The following is a 17,766-nucleotide window of genomic DNA, read 5'->3' on the forward strand; positions in this document are numbered from 1 at the left end:
TATGAGCTATAGCACAGCGCTGTAACAGGGTCTATATGAGCAATAGCACAGCGCTGTAACAGGGTCTTTATGAGATATGGCACAGTGCTGTAACAGGGTCTTTATGAGCTATAGCACAGTGCTGTAACAGGGTATTTATGAGCTATAGCACAGTGCTGTAACAGGGTCTTTATGAGCTACAGCACAGCGCTGTAACAGGGTCTTTATGAGCTACAGCACAGTGCTGTAACAGGGTCTTTATGAGCTATAGCACAGCGCTGTAACAGGGTCTTTATGAGCTATAGCACAGCGCTGTAACAGGGTCTTTATGAGCTACATCCCTGTATTTGAGATTAGCCATAGCTTCCAGGCTCTAGTTGCTCACAACATGCACACAGCTTTGCCTGTGCTACTCCCAAAAATATTGCAGGCCTCTATCCCGGGACAGTGCAAGAGCTGACGTGCTCACATCACGCTGTTCTGATGCAGATGGGCTTTGGACCGAGGCCGTAGCGGTTAAGCATCTCGTCCTTGGGCTGTGCTTCACGCGGGAATCAAACTCGCAGCCTCCTGAGCGCAAGCAGAGCTTAAAAATGACGCGCGGGCAGAGGCTCTGGGAGTCACCGCGCCGCTCAGGAAGAGCGCTCTGAAGAGATGCGACTCATTTCTGCCGCTGACAGCAGAACATCGCGCTTTCTAAGATCTATAATGCGCCCCGCTCTGGGTACTGATGGTCCTATCAAAGGGTTCCCCGCGGTGTCCTGCGCGCGGAGTTTGTCATTACAGGTTTTGGGGGCCTCGTTAGCAGCTGGCAAAGTATCGGCATAATTGGGCTCTCGCTGTCAGAACCCTCGCGTTCTTAATCAATATTTCACGAGTTTAAAATCCATAACCAGGACCGGCTCCTGAAATGGCGCTTGAAAAATGCACGCGGTATGAAACGTGAATGCGACTGCGAGGTTCAAGGTTTTGGGAGCAGCCGAACATATCAAATTTCCATTCGAAAATGATGTATTTTGAATGAAATGTAACGGCGCAGAACAAAAAAAATGGAAGTAAATCGTTCGCTCACGCCACAATGGCAAGCCAAAATAGCGGCATTTCTTTGTTATGGGGAAAAGAGTGCGCGTTAAACGAAAGCAGCGAACGATTTTCAAAGCAACGCATTCATCGGATTGCCTGCCTCGTTTTCTGCTCCCAATGCCTGTGACAGGCCTGCAATCGAACGGACTTGAAGCTTTTCATTCTTTACAGCATGTTCTCCACTGTGCAATGACTGCTCCACACACCCCAGCATGTACACGTATGGGGCCACGGTTCCTAATGACACAGACACAGGGCCACAGCATCCTAAAGGTGCCAAACCCGCAGTGCTCAATATCACCTGACCGTGGGGGCCACTCCTGCACACGCACTGTGTGCCAGTCTGTCAGATGCCATGCACCGTCTGAATAAACATGCTTTACATTCACTTTTGACAACACTGTAGCCTTGTGCAGTCGATTAGCCATTAATAACAGCAGCAACGGCCATCTCCATTTAAAGCGCTCTGCGTCGGCTGTCCTCATATTACATTACATTACATTATAGGCATTTAGCAGACGCTCTTATCCAGAGTAACTTACGCAACTTTTACATAGTATTTACACTGCATCCATTTATACAGCTGGATATATACTAAAACAATGCAGGTTAAGTACCCTTCTCGAGGGTACACCGGCAGAGTCCTACTCAGGAATCGAACCTACGACCTTCAGGTTACAAGACCAGTTCCTTGCCCATTATACTACACTGCTGATTTCAGCAATGCCACTGTAGCGTAACGGTTAGGGAATTGGGATTGAAGCTCTGAGGTTGCAGGTTCGATCTCGGGTGCCTCAGTAACCATTGCGCAAGGCACTTAACCTGAATCGCTTCGGCAAGAATCCAGCGGTATAAATGGATTTAATTTAAGGAATGCGCTGTGTCCAGAAATGTGTAAGTTGCTCTGGAACGAGCCTCTGCTAAATGGCCAAAAAGTAAATGTAACGTAATAATGTAATTGGAGTTTAATGGGCTTAACGCCTCATTGCAGTGCAAGCCTGTGATTGGTGGGCTTCTGCTCTGAATGTCTTTACCATTGTACAAAATACTAGCCCCTATATTCAGCAGCACAGCACCAGCGCTACTGTAGGCACTGATGCTTTGGTGTGGGGGGGACTCATTAGCCAAAGCCTGGCTTTCAGCACCTTGGACAGCGGCAGCCTTACCTACAGAACAGACCAAAGCAGCCAAAACCGGGCTGCGTTTCTGAAGCTCACTCCCTGCTCTTGTTGAGAGACGTCGCTTACTTGTACCAGTGCGGTTAGCCCTAGGTGTTTCCGCCACCCTCTTCAATGAAATTCAGTGGTGACAGTACAGTCAAAATACAAAGTCAATCATTTTTCCCAAAAGAAATTGTAGTCTGTGTTTTTTTCTGTCTCCCCATGTGCCGATTTGTTGAGCACAGCCTATCCAGGTCAAGTGCTCCCTGATTCTGTTGTGGGCATGTATATGCATAAAGGCACCGTAAGAAAAAGTGAGAATTCAGGCCTGTCTTCATAAGGCATTATTGTAGTACATGGCTGAGCCCCATGGTCCAGGGCAGATTCCCAACAGCACCAGGGCCACCTCTGGCTGGTAGCCTCGTAGGGCGACATAATTGACCCCGGTTTAGGGAGGGTTCAGATGGCCCCGACTGGCGTCTCTCTAGCGACCCCTACTGCTCGATCAGATCTATGCCTGCTGCAGCCGCACACGGAAGGAATTCAGAGTCCTCCATACGTTATCTGTGCAAGCTTGGCATTTTTTGTGTGATCAAATGTATATTTTGTTTCACAAATAAAAGGAAACATGCAAACAGAGAAGATTACATAATATCCCCCCCAACCCCCCTCAAACCCCCCCCCCCCCCCTTGCTCCAGTGGAGAGTGCATGCTCGGCCACTCACTCCCACAGCAGCTGAGGGGATTTCAGGATTACAGCCACACTATACGATGGCCAGCATACGCGCATTGCCAATTGGGGACAAAATGGAAGGAAAAACAAAGCATTCAAAAGGCTTTTCGACTACAAAATTGCAATTATTTACACATTGACCAAACGTGGGAGCCAAGCATATGCTACATAATGGATGTCTCAATTATATATTATTTATTTAATTACCCGCTAACCCATACATGTGTCCTATAGTACATTCTGTGGACTGTGTTGGGGGCACAGCGATTTATTGGAGTACAATACTTGCATGAAGAATGCCATTCAGAAAAGACACATGCTTGCATTATTGTATATATTTCAGTACTGTATATTACTGAACTACACAAAGAGTTTGAGTCAGAAGACCCCATCCCAAGAGCCCTTCTGGGAGAGACACTGCCCTTGCCAGGAAGATGAGCCCATTCTCTCTAACAGGCCTGAGGTTATGGTGAACAAAGAGCCCAGTTCAAACAAATTTAAACGGAAAGCTTTTTTGCGATAGCTTCCATATTTTGGGGACGGAGTTGTGTGTCAGGGGGTCAAATCGACCCTTCGTCACTTGTGTCACCAAAATGCACCGGCACAAATTAAAGAGCAATACGGTTGGCCCGGTAAATCAGTACTGTTGATGGCAAGAAGTGCTGTTGATTTTACAAACCGTTAATCTTGATCTGTACGGGTGGAAATGGAAGTTGGAGGAAGGGGGGCTGGGGGCCTGGGTGGGTGGGTGGGTGGTATGGGGTGACCGTTGGGGGGTGGGGGTGGGGGGCGGGGCAGGGAAAAGGAGGCGCCTGAAGCTGTACAGTAAATCTCCGGGTTCCCTCTTTGCTGCTGACAGAGCCCACAAATTCTAATTTAATTAGAGCCGGAAAGAGCCGTTTGGGGCAATGGGGGGGTGGGGGGGGAGGCTTTGCGAGCCGCCTACACGCCGGGGTGGAGAATGGTTGGGGGGGGGGGGGGGCGCAGCGCTGGAGTTGTATAATCTCCCTCCTCTTCGCCAGAAAGGGGCCCGCGACTTCGAAGACGAGATGAAGACCGAAGACGAAGGCACTCACGCCCACGCGAGATGGCTTCTGTCCGGTAATGCACTGACAGCCACATGATAACACTCTCTCCAACGCACCAATCCAACATACTTTCTGTTATGCGTGGCTGCCAATTTCAAAAAGTACTAAAGTAAAGTCCCACAAATGTATTAAAAGGTATTAATAACACCATCTATTCTATCCCCTAGTCTCAATAAGTTATTTGCTGTGTGCACACGTGCTGTGATAGCTAAATTGATATGGATTTGAAATCTTTTAAATATTGGCAACAGTCTCAAAGGTTGGATGGGTGTGGATTTCTTGTGTTACCCGAATTAAGTTCACTAACCAAATTTAATATTTGTACAGCAAATATTATTCACGTGCGTTTAGTAGCTGATACAACACACTGCATGTACACAGGTCTTCCTGGATTGTTTGAGTGACAGCCTCCTTTGCTGGTAATCCTCAGTTCGTAAGGTCACAGATAAACGCACTGCTTCCTCGCTCAGATAACAAGCATGGCATACAAGCCTGCAAGTTGGATGACCTTTTACCAATGGGACTGTGAGAATTCAGACAAACCTACAGAAACAACTCAATACGCTGATGATTCCAAAGTATTCACAAATATCATGTTAGTCCAGTACTAAAGAGAATTCTCTGAAAAAATAAATAAAATAATTGCCCTGGAACTTCACATGTACCCTCAGCAGGCTGTGTGTACGCGAATAGCCTATCAGCAGGCTGTGTGTACGCTAATAGCCTATCAGCATGTTGTTTGTATGCTAACAGCCTATCAGCAGGCTGTGTGTATGTTAACAGCCCATCAGCAAGTTGTGTGTAAGCTAATAGCCTATCAGCAAGGCTGCGTGTATGCTAACGACCTATCAGCAGGCTGTGTGTACACTAGCAGCCTATCAGCATGTTGTTTGTATGCTAACAGCCTATCAGCAGGCTGTGTGTACGCTAACAGCGTGCTGACAGGCCTATCAGCACGCTGTGTGTATTACAGACAATTAGCAACATTCTACATAGCATTTACATTGCATCCATTTATACAGCTGGATATACTGAAGCAATGCGGGTTGAGTACCTTGCTCAATGGTACAATGGCAGTGTCCTACCCATGACCTAACTGTTACAGGTTACAAAACCAGTTTCTTACCCATTATCCTACACTGCCGCCCCTAACGGCCTATCAGCACGCTGTGTGTACGCTATCGGCCTATCAGCACGCTGTGTGTACACTATCGGCCTACCAGCACACTGTTTGTACGTCAAAGGCCTATCAGCATGCTTTGTGTACACCAACGGCCTATCAGCACACTGTGTGTACGCTATCAGCCTATCAGCATGCTGTGTGTACACTTGGCCTATCAGCACGCTGTGTGTACGCTAACAGCCTATCAGCACGCTGTGTGTACGCTAACAGCCTATCAGCACGCTGTGTGTATTCTGGTTATAAAAATATGAGACTCTGACAGAACGGTGCAGAGTTGGGTAAGGGTGGCGAGAGGTGAGCAGAAGGCTGCCACGTCTGGCGTCTGATTTATGCGATGCCAGGACAAAGCTTTTTGGAAGGGTGGCCTTGTTCAGTGACAGCGCGACACCGAGAGTCCTCAGCCTGCAGACTGAAGCGCTCTGCGGCCGCTGACTGAGCGCAGCGCACTCGTGAGCTAGCGTGACGGAGCTGGCGCGGAGAGATGCCGATTCTCTGGAGAGGAGCTCCTGCATTCTGAGAAGCAGTCCCAGAGGGAGAGACCGGTCGACCAGGTAAAGTGGCCCCTAATGCCCGGCTGTCTGTCCCAGCGCGCGTTCACGGGGTTTGCTGCCACATTAAGTGTGGAGATTGTTCAAAAGGGGTAAGGGGTGCGGTCATTTCTGTGGGAAAGTACAGTCTGCCATATACACCATGCAGACAGCTACTTGACATAGGTTGGGAATGGGAACCCCCTGCACCACTCCCACCGTTCCCTCACTGTCTTTAACATATAGAAACCATGCTGGACGCTCCCTGTAATGATGGGATCTGTGCTGGACGCTCTCTGTAATGATGGGATCTGTGCTGGACGCTCTCTGTAATGATGGGATCTGTGCTGGACGCTCCCTGTAATGATGGGATCTGTGCTGGACGCTCTCTGTAATGATGGGATCTGTGCTGGATGCTCTCTGTAATGATGGGATCTGTGCTGGACGCTCTCTGTAATGATGGGATCTGTGCTGGACGCCCCCTGTAATGATGGGATCTGTGCTGGACGCTCTCTGTAATGATGGGATCTGTGCTGGACACTCTCTGTAATGATGGGATCTGTGCTAGACGCTCTCTGTAATGATGGGATCTGTGCTGGACGCTCTCTGTAATGATGGGATCTGTGCTGGACGCTCTCTGTAATGATGGGATCTGTGCTGGACACTCTCTGTAATGATGGGATCTGTGCTGGACACTCTCTGTAATGATGGGATCTGTGCTAGACGCTCCCTGTATTGATGGGATCTGTGCTGGACGCTCTCTGTAATGAATTTACCCTGAGCTCCATGGTATTTGATGCTCTCCATAACGCACGGGAGGCGTGTGATGCCCTGCTCTCCATAACGCACGGGAGGCGTGTGATGCCCTGCTCTCTGTAACGCACGGGAGGCGTGTGAAGCCCTGCTCTCTGTAACGCACGGGAGGCGTGTGATGCCCTGCTCTCTGTAATGCACGGGAGGCCTGTGATGCCCTGCTCTCTGTAATGCACGGGAGGCCTGTGATGCCCTGCTCTCTGTAATGCACGGGAGGCGTGTGATGCCCTGCTCTCTGTAATGAATGCAACAGCAGAAGCAGCTCATCTTCTGTACCTCTCAGAGATGAAACACTCCTCAACCCGCCAAACCTCTCTATTTTTAACAACCATTGTTTTTCTATTCGTGGCCTCACTGAAACCCCAACTGGTTACATCATCACACACACACACACACACACACACGCCTATACACACACACACAGACACACACATGCCCACATGCACACACCTATACACACACACACATACACACACACACACATACTCACACACACACACACACACACATACATACACACACACACACACACACACGCCCACATGCACACACCGATACACACACACACACACATAAATACACACACTCACACACACACACACACACACACACACACACAATAATCAGAGCTCTGCTTCGCGACCCCTCACACCCGATTCGCATCAGCATTACGGCGGTCGGTGAACCCAACGCGTTGCGCAACGCTCAGAACCGAAAGGGCGGGACTTCATCAGCATCGGAGCTTCTTCCGCGGCGCAAAGCAGCGGCGGCGCAACCACGGCAACCCGTGCCGAATCGGGGCGCGCCGAGCAGCCGTTCCCCGAACGCGATTTACCGCGCTCTCGATCCCTCCCAGGGACCGTTAGCTCTTATGTAATCTGTTAGACTTTCTGCTACACGGATGCAGATTCAATAACGGGCGCCCCGAAACCAATTATCCAAAATAATATCCAATGTAAAATAGAACAAGAGTGATGAAGTGAAATCATTTAATTCGTCTGTACTCTCGTGTGTATGTCACCGAAATAAGATTTGAAAGAAATGACACAGAAAGGTTTCGTGCGCTATTAAAAGAATGATATTTCCAGCAACCGAGGCCACACATAAATTATAAAGAGCGAAGGAAGGCCTTTTCATAACACTTTGGCCGGGGACTACAGTTGAAAATGAGCCTTTTGGCTAAATCTGGTGTATTTACATTTGTTGTCCCTTCTTAAATAAAGTAAATAAATACAAAATAAATAAATAAAGTGCGGTTGTTTGGCAAAATGTCTTCCCATTGCACGTTTTCTCTGAAAAAGGTTACCTTTCTTGTATGTAGGAAGTTAACCTGCCCTCCTCTGATTCACACCCATCGTGTTAAACAGGCGCTATACAGGCTAGCATTATCGAACACGCAAAGCTGACTCTGACTGCAGGCTGTCAGGTCACTCGAGCAAACAACCTTGAAAATTCAGCTTGCTCAGCTGCTTGATCATATCAACTCGTCACAGTCACAGTGCCGAATTAAAACGCGATTAATTAAATAAAAACAGCGTGCGCACACAGCTTTTTCACCCTTTCTTCCCATTCACCAGAAAACACCAGAAGTCGCTTGGAATTTGAGGGGCTCAAACATAAGAGTTATATGCTGACTTAAGCTGAACCCAAGAACCTTGTGTCCAAACTATACTCTAGCGGCTAGAGTCTAGCCCATGCAAAACATTACATTTCAATTCAGATAGAAGCCCAGATAATGATCCGAACATCAAGCTTTATAGTGGCTATTGTTTTTATTTTATTTTTTTAATCTTTTTTAAGTGATATGTGGGCTACTATCATGATTCAAGATTGGCCAATTTTGAGGCTTATTTGGACAAGTTTTTGATTGGATTTCTGATTGAATCTGTTTCCAACAACATTCTGCTGAAGGCAAAGAAGCCTGCTCTTTTGTTCTGTGATGGACCATAGAGATTAAATGAACCAGCTTATCAATGCATTTCACTGGTATTTGTAACTAGTGTCAGCTGCCCACCTATTTTTATTTTTTTAACTTCAGCCAAGTTACTGATAATACAGTTGTGCATGTCATTTCAACCATTTCCCACTGCTGTACAGTATATGAGATCTATTGGTTACTTTAATAAATTAATGTTTTTCGAAACACTCTTTTTCTGTTTACCATGATTTTCTGATTAACTTTGCCTCAACTTTGTGACTTTAGACAATATTTTTTTTAACATTATTCAGAACCGCTATAGCTTTGTGATGCACTGCATGAGCCTGCCATAAAAAAAATGTAAGAAATAAAAGAACAAATATATTTCCTTTCTTCTTACTCGGCCCCCTCTCAGCTTGTCTTCCTTTCAAAAGTCGTTAGAACTGACCCATTGCAAAGCTGTTCTGTAAAAATGTACCAGGAAGGAATATGTGGCTGCACAGCGGTAAGCCAGGAATATTTTTTATCGCTATTTATTGCTCAGCTTGTAGCGTTAAAATGCCACGTTTGACGTAAATCGGGAAATTAATCTTAAGGTTAGCCTGACATCATGAAATTTGTTAGCAAGGTTAGGTGATATGATGATGATTATGATGATGATGATAAGCATAAGATTTAACGTAACAAACTGTTCTCAATTGGGGGGGGGGGGGGTTAAAAATAGTTAATATGCACATTTGTAATTAGCTTGTTTTAGTTTATGAATGCTCCGTTTTCTGAGTTCCTAACTGATCACTGTCCTTTAAAGTAGTGCGGTGGAGGTGGGGCTCAGTTCATCCTTAACATAGCCTCAGTAGGCCTATATCTAGCCACTTTACAAAATCTACTTATCTAAAATAAAATGTATCATTTTATTTCTTAAAATACAGTAAATAAATCAAAGCACTTTTCTGAAAATATAATAAAAGACGTTGATATAAATGCCAGTTTAAACCTTTAAAGGGTCAACAAGTGCAACTTGAGTGAAATGAAGTTGGAAAAAACTTAAGTGGTATAAATTTTCCAGTCACTTCTGGTTTAGACCACATCTAGTTCTGGTTTCTACCTGAATACAGATACATAGATAATTATAGGTGGTTGAACATATACAGATTGTGACTTTGTTGCGCATACATGAACAAAGAAATAGTCAATATGAGTAGCCAAAACAGAACACGTTGTTTCGCAAGTCAAATAAAATACATCTGAACAGAAACTGAATAATGCAATAAAAGGGTAGATAAATTACTCAGTTTTGTTCTTTGGACTCAAAAAAAATTATTACAAAAAAAAGTTCACAAAATGAAGCTTGGATAACAGGCTAAAGTACGATTTATTAATCACTTCGAAAATTTTAAAAAAAGGTTGTCTTTATGTTAGCTCCCAGGCATTCTCAGTCTCCGCTTCATTTAACTGCGGTCTCAAAGACTCAAATTAAATAGGCCACGCTAGTCAAAATAACACTCAACTAAACGCAGGGTGTACTCCTGCCATCCAAGGCCATGTACAAAGCTTATTTTATTCATTTTTACTGCACAAAAATATTTCGGATAATAGCAGAGTTGCATCATTACCCAATTTAAACCAGGCGTCGCAAGCAATAACACGGATTATAGCTTAACTAAATAAAATGCAGGGAGCGGTTAGGCTACAAACATCAACCCATTAGTGTCATTTAATGACCCAAAGTTATTTATTAAAAAATGAACACATTTTTTAAAACATCGACTCCATGGACTGAACCAAAAATTTTAACTCTACATAAGATAACATTGAAAGCACTGAACTCTCTACCAGATATACATATGAAACACAGTTAATAAACTATACAAATTATACAACAATTCTAAAAAAAAATAAATATATATATATATATATATATATATCCAGTTTAATAAATGTAAAAGTATAGTCAGGAAAACAACTGCAAAAAAATTTGAAATGCCAAAAATATAATAAAATAATATGTGTAGCTCTAAGCATTTATCTAGTGCTGTGAGAGGCCCACTCCTCCCCGCTTACATATTCCAATACAGAAAGAGGAGAAACTGGGGCTTAGGGTAATTCGGTATGGGTATGAATAAGGCTGAGACCGGCTATTACTGGCCAGTAATAACAGTGCTGAAGAATGGGCCCATTTGGAAGCCCTTCTACACAAAGAGGCCGTGTTCCGTGTTATAAACAGACGAGTGCCTCGCTGTCCACTCACAGGGCTCGTATTGAATGGTAGAAATGGGGCCCGTCGAAATCACAGCGCTGTAACCGCAATAGCGATACTAGCATACTAATGCTAATGACTCATATGAATCAGGCGTGCTGTAACAGCACCGGTAGGCTATAATAGCTATGCTAATGGTGGAGATGATGAAGTGCTCAGCGTGCCGGGGGTCGTTCGGTTCGCGCTCTCACCTGGCAGGCAGGTGCAGGAGACGGACCCGTCCGCACGCGCGCCGCAGGCGGAGCCGTGCAGGCAGGGGTCGTGGGGGGCGGCGCAGGGGTCGCGCGGCAGGTGGCACAGGCGTCCCGTGAAGAGCGGGGGGCAGGAGCAGGAGAACCGGCCCGGGGAGGCGGACTCCGCGCACCGGCCCCCGTTCAGGCACGGGTCCGAGTCGCACTCGTTCACGTCCTCCGAGCAGTCGGGCCCCTCCCAGCCCGCGGAGCACGCGCACCTGTGGGGTGGGGTGGGGTGGGGGGGGGGGTCAAAGATTAGCACATAAGTGTACAACCCCCCCCCCCCCCCCCCATTAAACCTGAATTTATTTACCCCAACATAGCGCCTCAGCAGGCAGACGTGGACACATAGCCAGACAGTGACCGTTATGATGGTGAACTTGGGCCATTTTTTAGCACTTTTCACTACTGGTTACATATCAAGCTGTAAAATGAGAGAAAACATTTGGTTCAGGATTTCAGCCAACCAAGCTGGTTAAATAAAGCCCCAAACAAGGCACTCACACACACACACACACACACACATACACGTGCGTGCCCCCACGTGTGAGTGCTCGTTGAACATTACGCACGAGAACAGCAGTCTAGTTAAGGACGGATTTAGCATCGGGGGAAGACGCTAAAAATAAGAGCCGGCGTGTCTAGACGATGTGAAAGCGAGGCGAGTAATCCGGGGGCGCTCTGAGCGCCTGTGCTGCCGCCGCGGAGCGCCCTGAGCGCGCGGGACGCGACGTTAAGATGGGACGGCTCTCTCTAACGGTCAGGCGGATTAACAGGCTAATTGCGCCGGCGCTTCGGTGAGTATTAAATGCTAGGCGGCGAGATATAGGACATGAGGTCGAGGCACTGATGTGGGATTACCAGGGAAGGCGGGGGGGGGGGTGGGTAGAGAGAGAGAGAAAGAGGGAGGGAGGGAGAGAAGGAGGGAGGGGGAAGAGAGAGAGAGAGAGAGAGAGAGAGAGACAGAGGGGGAGAGAGAGAGAGAGTGTGTGTACAGGTGTGACTTGTGTGTGATGAGAGAATGCAAGCCTGTGTGTGTGTGTATGTGTGTGTGTGTGTGTGTGTAGGTGTGTGTGTGTGTGTGTGTGTGTTAGGTAGATGTATTCCACATGGGGGCAGTGAGCGCACAGGGCTGCCACAGATAAGAGCACCAAATCCACCATCCCCCACTCTTCACCAAAGCACTCCCTCCCTCTCTCTTCCCTCTCTCTCACCCACTCACTCGCTCTCTCTCTCCCTCTCTCTCAATCTCTCTCCCTCTCTCACACTCATTCACTCTCCCTCCCTCCCTCCCTCCCTCCCTCTATCTCTCTCTTCCTCTCTCTCTCTTTCACACACACACACACAAACTCATTCACTGTCTCTCCTTCCCTCCCTCTCTCCCTCACTCTCTCTCTCCTCCTCTCTCTCAGTGTTTTACGGAATTTCCTTCTTGGTCAGGCTGAATTGGCCACACGACTCATACGAAGGAATAAACTCCACAGTTGTGGGCCCGTATATCCGGTTATAATGTTTAGGGGACTTGCCTCTACACGCATTAGGACTGTATTTTTTAGTTTTGTGAATGACCGAATGTTCAGTATGGTGTGTAAATGGGGTTGTTTGTGTGATTAGGGGCAGGGAACTGGTCACTTCTATGTGACTGGACTAGCCTGGTTGGTTTTGGGGATTAACGGGTGGTTGTGTGTAGGTGTGGGGCAGGTATATGTTGGCTTAGAGGGTGGGGTGTCGGGATTGGGGGGTTCATTATGTACTTATTTATTTGTATGTGTCATAGGTTGTTTAAGTGTCTGCAGGGGATATGGTTTATTGAAGGATGCCAGTAGTCATAGTCTCACTCACTCTCTCTCTCTCTCTCTCACACACTCATTCACTCTCTCTCGCTCCCTCTCTCCCTCCCTCTCCTCAGTGAGTCTGATCTTCAGAACCCCTGCCAGGGGGGAAGGCTGGCAATCGATCCATTTGTTTTAACCGCCGGCGAGAGAGAGGGATGCTGGCGGACGGACGAAGACCGGACAGAGCGAGAGGGAGCCTCGGAGGGTCCCCCCCCCCCCCCCCTCGTACCTGTAGCCGTTCAGCAGGTCGGAGCAGACGCCGCCGTTTCGGCAGGGTCCCGAGGAGCACTCGTCTGTCTCCCGGTCGCAGAGTTCGCCCTCCCAGCCGGGCTGGCAGAGGCACTGGTACCCCTGCTCCAGAAACACACCCCACCCCACCCCCCAGGAGAGGAGAAAACAGATTACACGCACATGCACAGAAGCGCAAACCCGGTCACGCAATCCAACTAATGCACACGCGTGCAAAATGCACGCAACGCACACGTGCATGCATGCGCCCACGCCCACACCTCACACACAGTGCACGTATACGGCTATACACACCCATCACACACACGCAATCTTGCACACTCTTGCACAACTGCTTGCAAGTATTCATGCACGCACGTTTCTCACAGACACATTCATACACGCTCATGCATGCAAGCATCCGCAAGCATTTCACCCACGCAAATGCAGCCGCGCGTACGAATGTACACACATGCAAAGACATGAACGCAAAATGAATCGGTGCACGATCTGCCTCAGGGATGTTCCCACATCTGATGTTCTAACAGCATTCCCATGGCCTCGATCCGCCGCCATGACATCAGCATCGCACTTCAGCATCGTCGTCTGCTGATTCTGCGCTCGTACGTCTTCGCCAATGAGATCAGTGTTTTGTTTTAAACCAGTTTTCACACAAGAAAACTTGAGGCCCCCTTCACTTGAGCAGCAGTGGTAAAAGTTTGGGCTTGAGCTTGTCCTGAGCCAGAGTCCAAACGGCTTGGCTGAACCTGGTTAAACAGGTTGAAACCCATGAGATCAGATATCACGACCACTCCCCAGCACACAGAGCTCATCATTTAAAAACAGAGGTTGATTGGCAGACAGATGCAGGTGTCGCGTTTGTACTGAAATGCCATGCGTGCCATTCATGTGTAATACCGTGAACTACAAAGCTAACGCTCTGGCAGACATCATTTTCCTATCCTCTCGGCAGAAAGACAAACAAATACAGAGAATAATATGGAAATGCTGTCAGTCCTGGGTTCCGCTCAGGAAATCGATATGTTCGCGCAAATAATCTTTTCCGCGGACCTCTGTCAGCTCAGAACGCAGGAGGCGAATAAATGACAATTTACACCAGCGAGAGGACGGTGAGAGACTATCATTTGCATTTTAGGCATCAGTCAAATCTACGAGGGATTCGGCTGACTCTAGCTTCTCTCTCTCTCTCTCTCCCTCTCTCTCTCTCTCTCTCTCTCTCTCTCTCTCTCTCTCTCCCTCTCTCTCTCTGTATTAGTTTAAGTTTGCGGATTGAGTGTCCTCCAGTTTGTCATTAAGTTCTTCATTATGATAATTAATCATGGCGGAAGAGATTAACGGTTTGTTGTGCATTAGTTTCAAAGGCGCGGTTGCGATTTAACTGTACCTCCGCACACCAAATTAAGGGCGGTGGGGCGGTGTGTGGGGGGGGTGCAGGGTAACGGGGTACTCTGGTGAGTTTCACTGAAAACCCCGTGTCTACAGGCGGTGGGGCTGTCGTTCAAGAGCGCGCCTATCTGGCACTCGCGCTCCTGTGGGGAAAGATGTTCAACTTTGCCTAATATAATTTGTACACCGCAGGCCGTATTCACACGGGGGGGGGGGGGGGGGGTGGGGGAACAAAAAAAAAAACAGACGTCTTATGATAAATTAGAGGCCTCCAGGAGATTCAGCTCTAACACCCCCGGCTAGAGAAAATATAATCTCATTTTGCCTGTTAAATCACCTTCAGGGAGTCCAACTCTCCCCTATAAGCTTTAGCACAGCGGTAGATCTTGAAGAGAGAAATTTCTTTTCTTTTTTTAAATTAGGTAGGATGTACACAAAAGGTGCAGCAGGGGGATTTGAATGCATCCATTTAATTTGGGAGGGGGGGGCGGATTCTGGTCGTCCTTCAGGCTTCCCCCAGCCCCCAGCCCCCAGCCCACCGCGAACACCGTCGTTCTGCTGAGAACAAGGGGCCGCACTGTCGCGCGCTGGGGCTGAGGCATGCGCAGTCGCTCCGCTCCGTTCTGCACGCCTGTCGCTGCCTCTCTGGAGTCGCTGCGCGGCGGGGGCTCGGTCGCGGGCTTTTCTGTGATTTAACGCAGTGTGTTGCCACGTCAACCGCCCCCCTCCCCCTCCCCCTCGCCCTCCACCTCCCCCTCCCCCACCCCCCGCCCCCCGCCCCATGTCCACTCAAGCCCTGTGTGAACGGTGAGAAAGTCTGACCTCAAAAAGATCTTGAAAAATTCCACCGTAAAAAAAAAAAAAAAAAAAAAACGCGGCGCAAGATAGAATTATTGATGGAGGGGGAATGTCATTTTCTCCCTCTCTCCCTCTCTCCCTCTCTCGCTCTCTCTCGCTATCAATACTTCATAGAGATGGAGCAGTGTTCTGTGGCTGTGTGTTGGAAACTTACAGCCCCTGGGAGTAACAGGTGCGATGAGAGACCGTCTCCAGGGTTCAACTACGGGGCTCGACAAAGCGGACGGGAAGGTTTCGCTGTGAGAGTGTAACCACTTCCAACAAAGAGGGGTTGAGGTGGCCCGGCTGGACACTAAATCTGCCTCATTCAGTGACACGCAAGAGAGGCTCAAAATGGAAGATCTTACAACTCGCGACAAAACAACAGCGGAAGGGGATACATGTTCTTTTTTCTTTTCTATTGCGGGAAAAAAGCAATTTTATCAATACGGTTTAGTTTAAGGTCACAAAGAAAACATTTCAGAAAGCATAGCAAGTTCTTTTTCCCCTCTTTTTTATTTTCTTTTTCTTTTTTTTTCCTTTTTGCACAAAAAAAAAACTAAGTCAACACATTCTGAAAGCATTTTGATTTGCGGTTTTCTCCAGTTCAGACAGAAGCTTTCAACTTCAAAATGAATTCTCACGAGAAATAGAAAGTATGTGTGTGCGTGCGTGAGTGTGTATGTGTGTGCGTGAGTGTGGGAGTGTGTGTGCGCCAGTGCGTAGGTGTGTGTGTACGTGAGTGCGAATGTGTGTGTGTGTGTGTGTGTGTGTGTGTGTGCGCGCGAGTGCATATGTGTGCGTGAGCATGTGTGTGTGCGCGAGTGCATAGGTGTGTGTATACGTGAGTGCGTATGTGTGTGCGCATGTGTGTGTGTGTGTGTGTGTGTGTGTGTGTGTATGTGAGTGTGGATGTGTGTGTATGTGCGTGAGTGCGTGTGTGTGTGCATGAGTGCATATGTGTGTGTGTGTGTGTGAGTGTGGATGTGTGTGTATATGCGTGAGTGCGTGTGTGTGTGCATGAGTGCATATGTGTGTGTGTGTGTGTGAGTGTGAGTGCGTATGTGTGTGTGTGTGTGAGTGTGAGTGCGTATGTGTGTGTGCGTGAGTGTGAGTGCATATGTGTGTGTGTGAGTGCGTGTGTGTGTGTGTGTGAGTGTGAGTGCGTGTGTGTGTGAGAGTGTGAGTGCGTGTGTGTGTGTGAGTGAGTGTGAGTGCGTATGTGTGTGTGTGTGTGTGTGTGTGCGTGTGAGTGTGTGTGTGTGTGAGTGTGAGTGCGTGTGTGAGCCGCAGTAAAGAGTTAAAATGCTAATGCGTGGCGTTACTCTCACATGTAATATGGCAGAAGAGCAGTGTGAATCCCCGGGGGCTTTGTGCGCAGGTGTATCATTAAGCCCTTTCTTATCCATTACAGCACCGGGGACGACAAAACACAAAGTGAGCGCGCCCGGTGATCTGCATCGGGGGGGGGGGGGGGGGGGGGTCGGGGGCCCTGATCAAACAGGCAATACATTAACAAGAGCTCTGTTTGCCACCGTGTCTGTTCTCTTCCTGCTACGGTGGGGGGGCGGGGGGGCGGGGGGAGGAAAGGAAGATTTGTGAGTGTGCTTGGGAGAGCAGCCTGACAGAGGGAGATCTGTGGAAGGAAGGAAGACCGTTTGATTTACACGCCGGAGCGATGCGAGCAGACAGCCGCGCGCGGCTCTGCGTGGGCGCCGCGCGGCTCCAGCTGTGGCGGGGGGGAGCGAGGAGACCAGCGCCTCTGTCACCCCCCCCTCCCCACCCCTTTCTCTCAACCCCCCCCCCCCTCCCGAAAAAAAGCCAGCTTGTTCAAAGCAGTCAGTCACGCTGGAAGCATGAAGCTGCATCCATGCACTGGGTTTCATGAATGAAACCTCTTCAGTGCTTGGTCTGCTCTGGTTAGTAATATTACCACCTCATCTAAACATCACTACCTTCACCATTTACACCCGTGAACATACACCGTTTCAGAATAAGAGAAATGTCCTTTTAAAGGCGCATGATCCTGATATACAGTATCTTCCGTAATGTTTGGGACAAAGATATATATTGTTTTTTTCCCTGTTGACATTTTGGTTTGCCAGGCAGAAATGACAGCAGTTTTTATGCATAGAACCACCTCCCCCACAACACTTTCAGGGCACCGTAGCATCTGTTTAAAAACTGTTGTAATTTCTACATGGTGAACATACCCATTTATAAAAGCCAAGGATCTGCACTTTAACCACACGTGAATTGCCTGAATAATGGCTACATTATCAGTAACACCTATCTACTACTAGGTAGGAGTCCCCTTTGCCTCCAGAACAGCCAGAAAGTCTTTGCAGCATGGGCTCCACAAGGTTTTGGAAACATTGCTTAGGGAATATTCCTACAGAAAACACATAAATTGAATGTATCTGAATGTATATATATATATATATATATATATATATATATATATATAAATGTTGATTTACATGCC

General features: G+C 47.8%; 1 protein-coding gene across 1 annotated transcript in view; it reads right to left on the reverse strand.

The window, feature by feature from the left end:
- Positions 1 to 10,814: 10,814 nt before the first annotated feature.
- The window catches only part of LOC118218360 (protein eyes shut homolog), a 101,129-nt gene continuing 94,177 nt past the window's right edge, over positions 10,815 to 17,766 (reverse strand). The window contains exons 19-20 of the mRNA XM_035400964.1: positions 13,039 to 13,160; positions 10,815 to 11,192 (exon numbers count right to left, since the gene is read on the reverse strand). Of these exons, the coding sequence (XP_035256855.1) occupies positions 10,868 to 11,192; positions 13,039 to 13,160 (447 nt within the window). The 3' untranslated portion in view covers positions 10,815 to 10,867. The remainder of the gene's footprint in view (positions 11,193 to 13,038; positions 13,161 to 17,766) is intronic.

This window comes from Anguilla anguilla, chromosome 18 (genome assembly GCF_013347855.1).
Source record: "Anguilla anguilla isolate fAngAng1 chromosome 18, fAngAng1.pri, whole genome shotgun sequence".
Taxonomy (NCBI): Eukaryota; Metazoa; Chordata; class Actinopteri; order Anguilliformes; family Anguillidae; genus Anguilla; species Anguilla anguilla.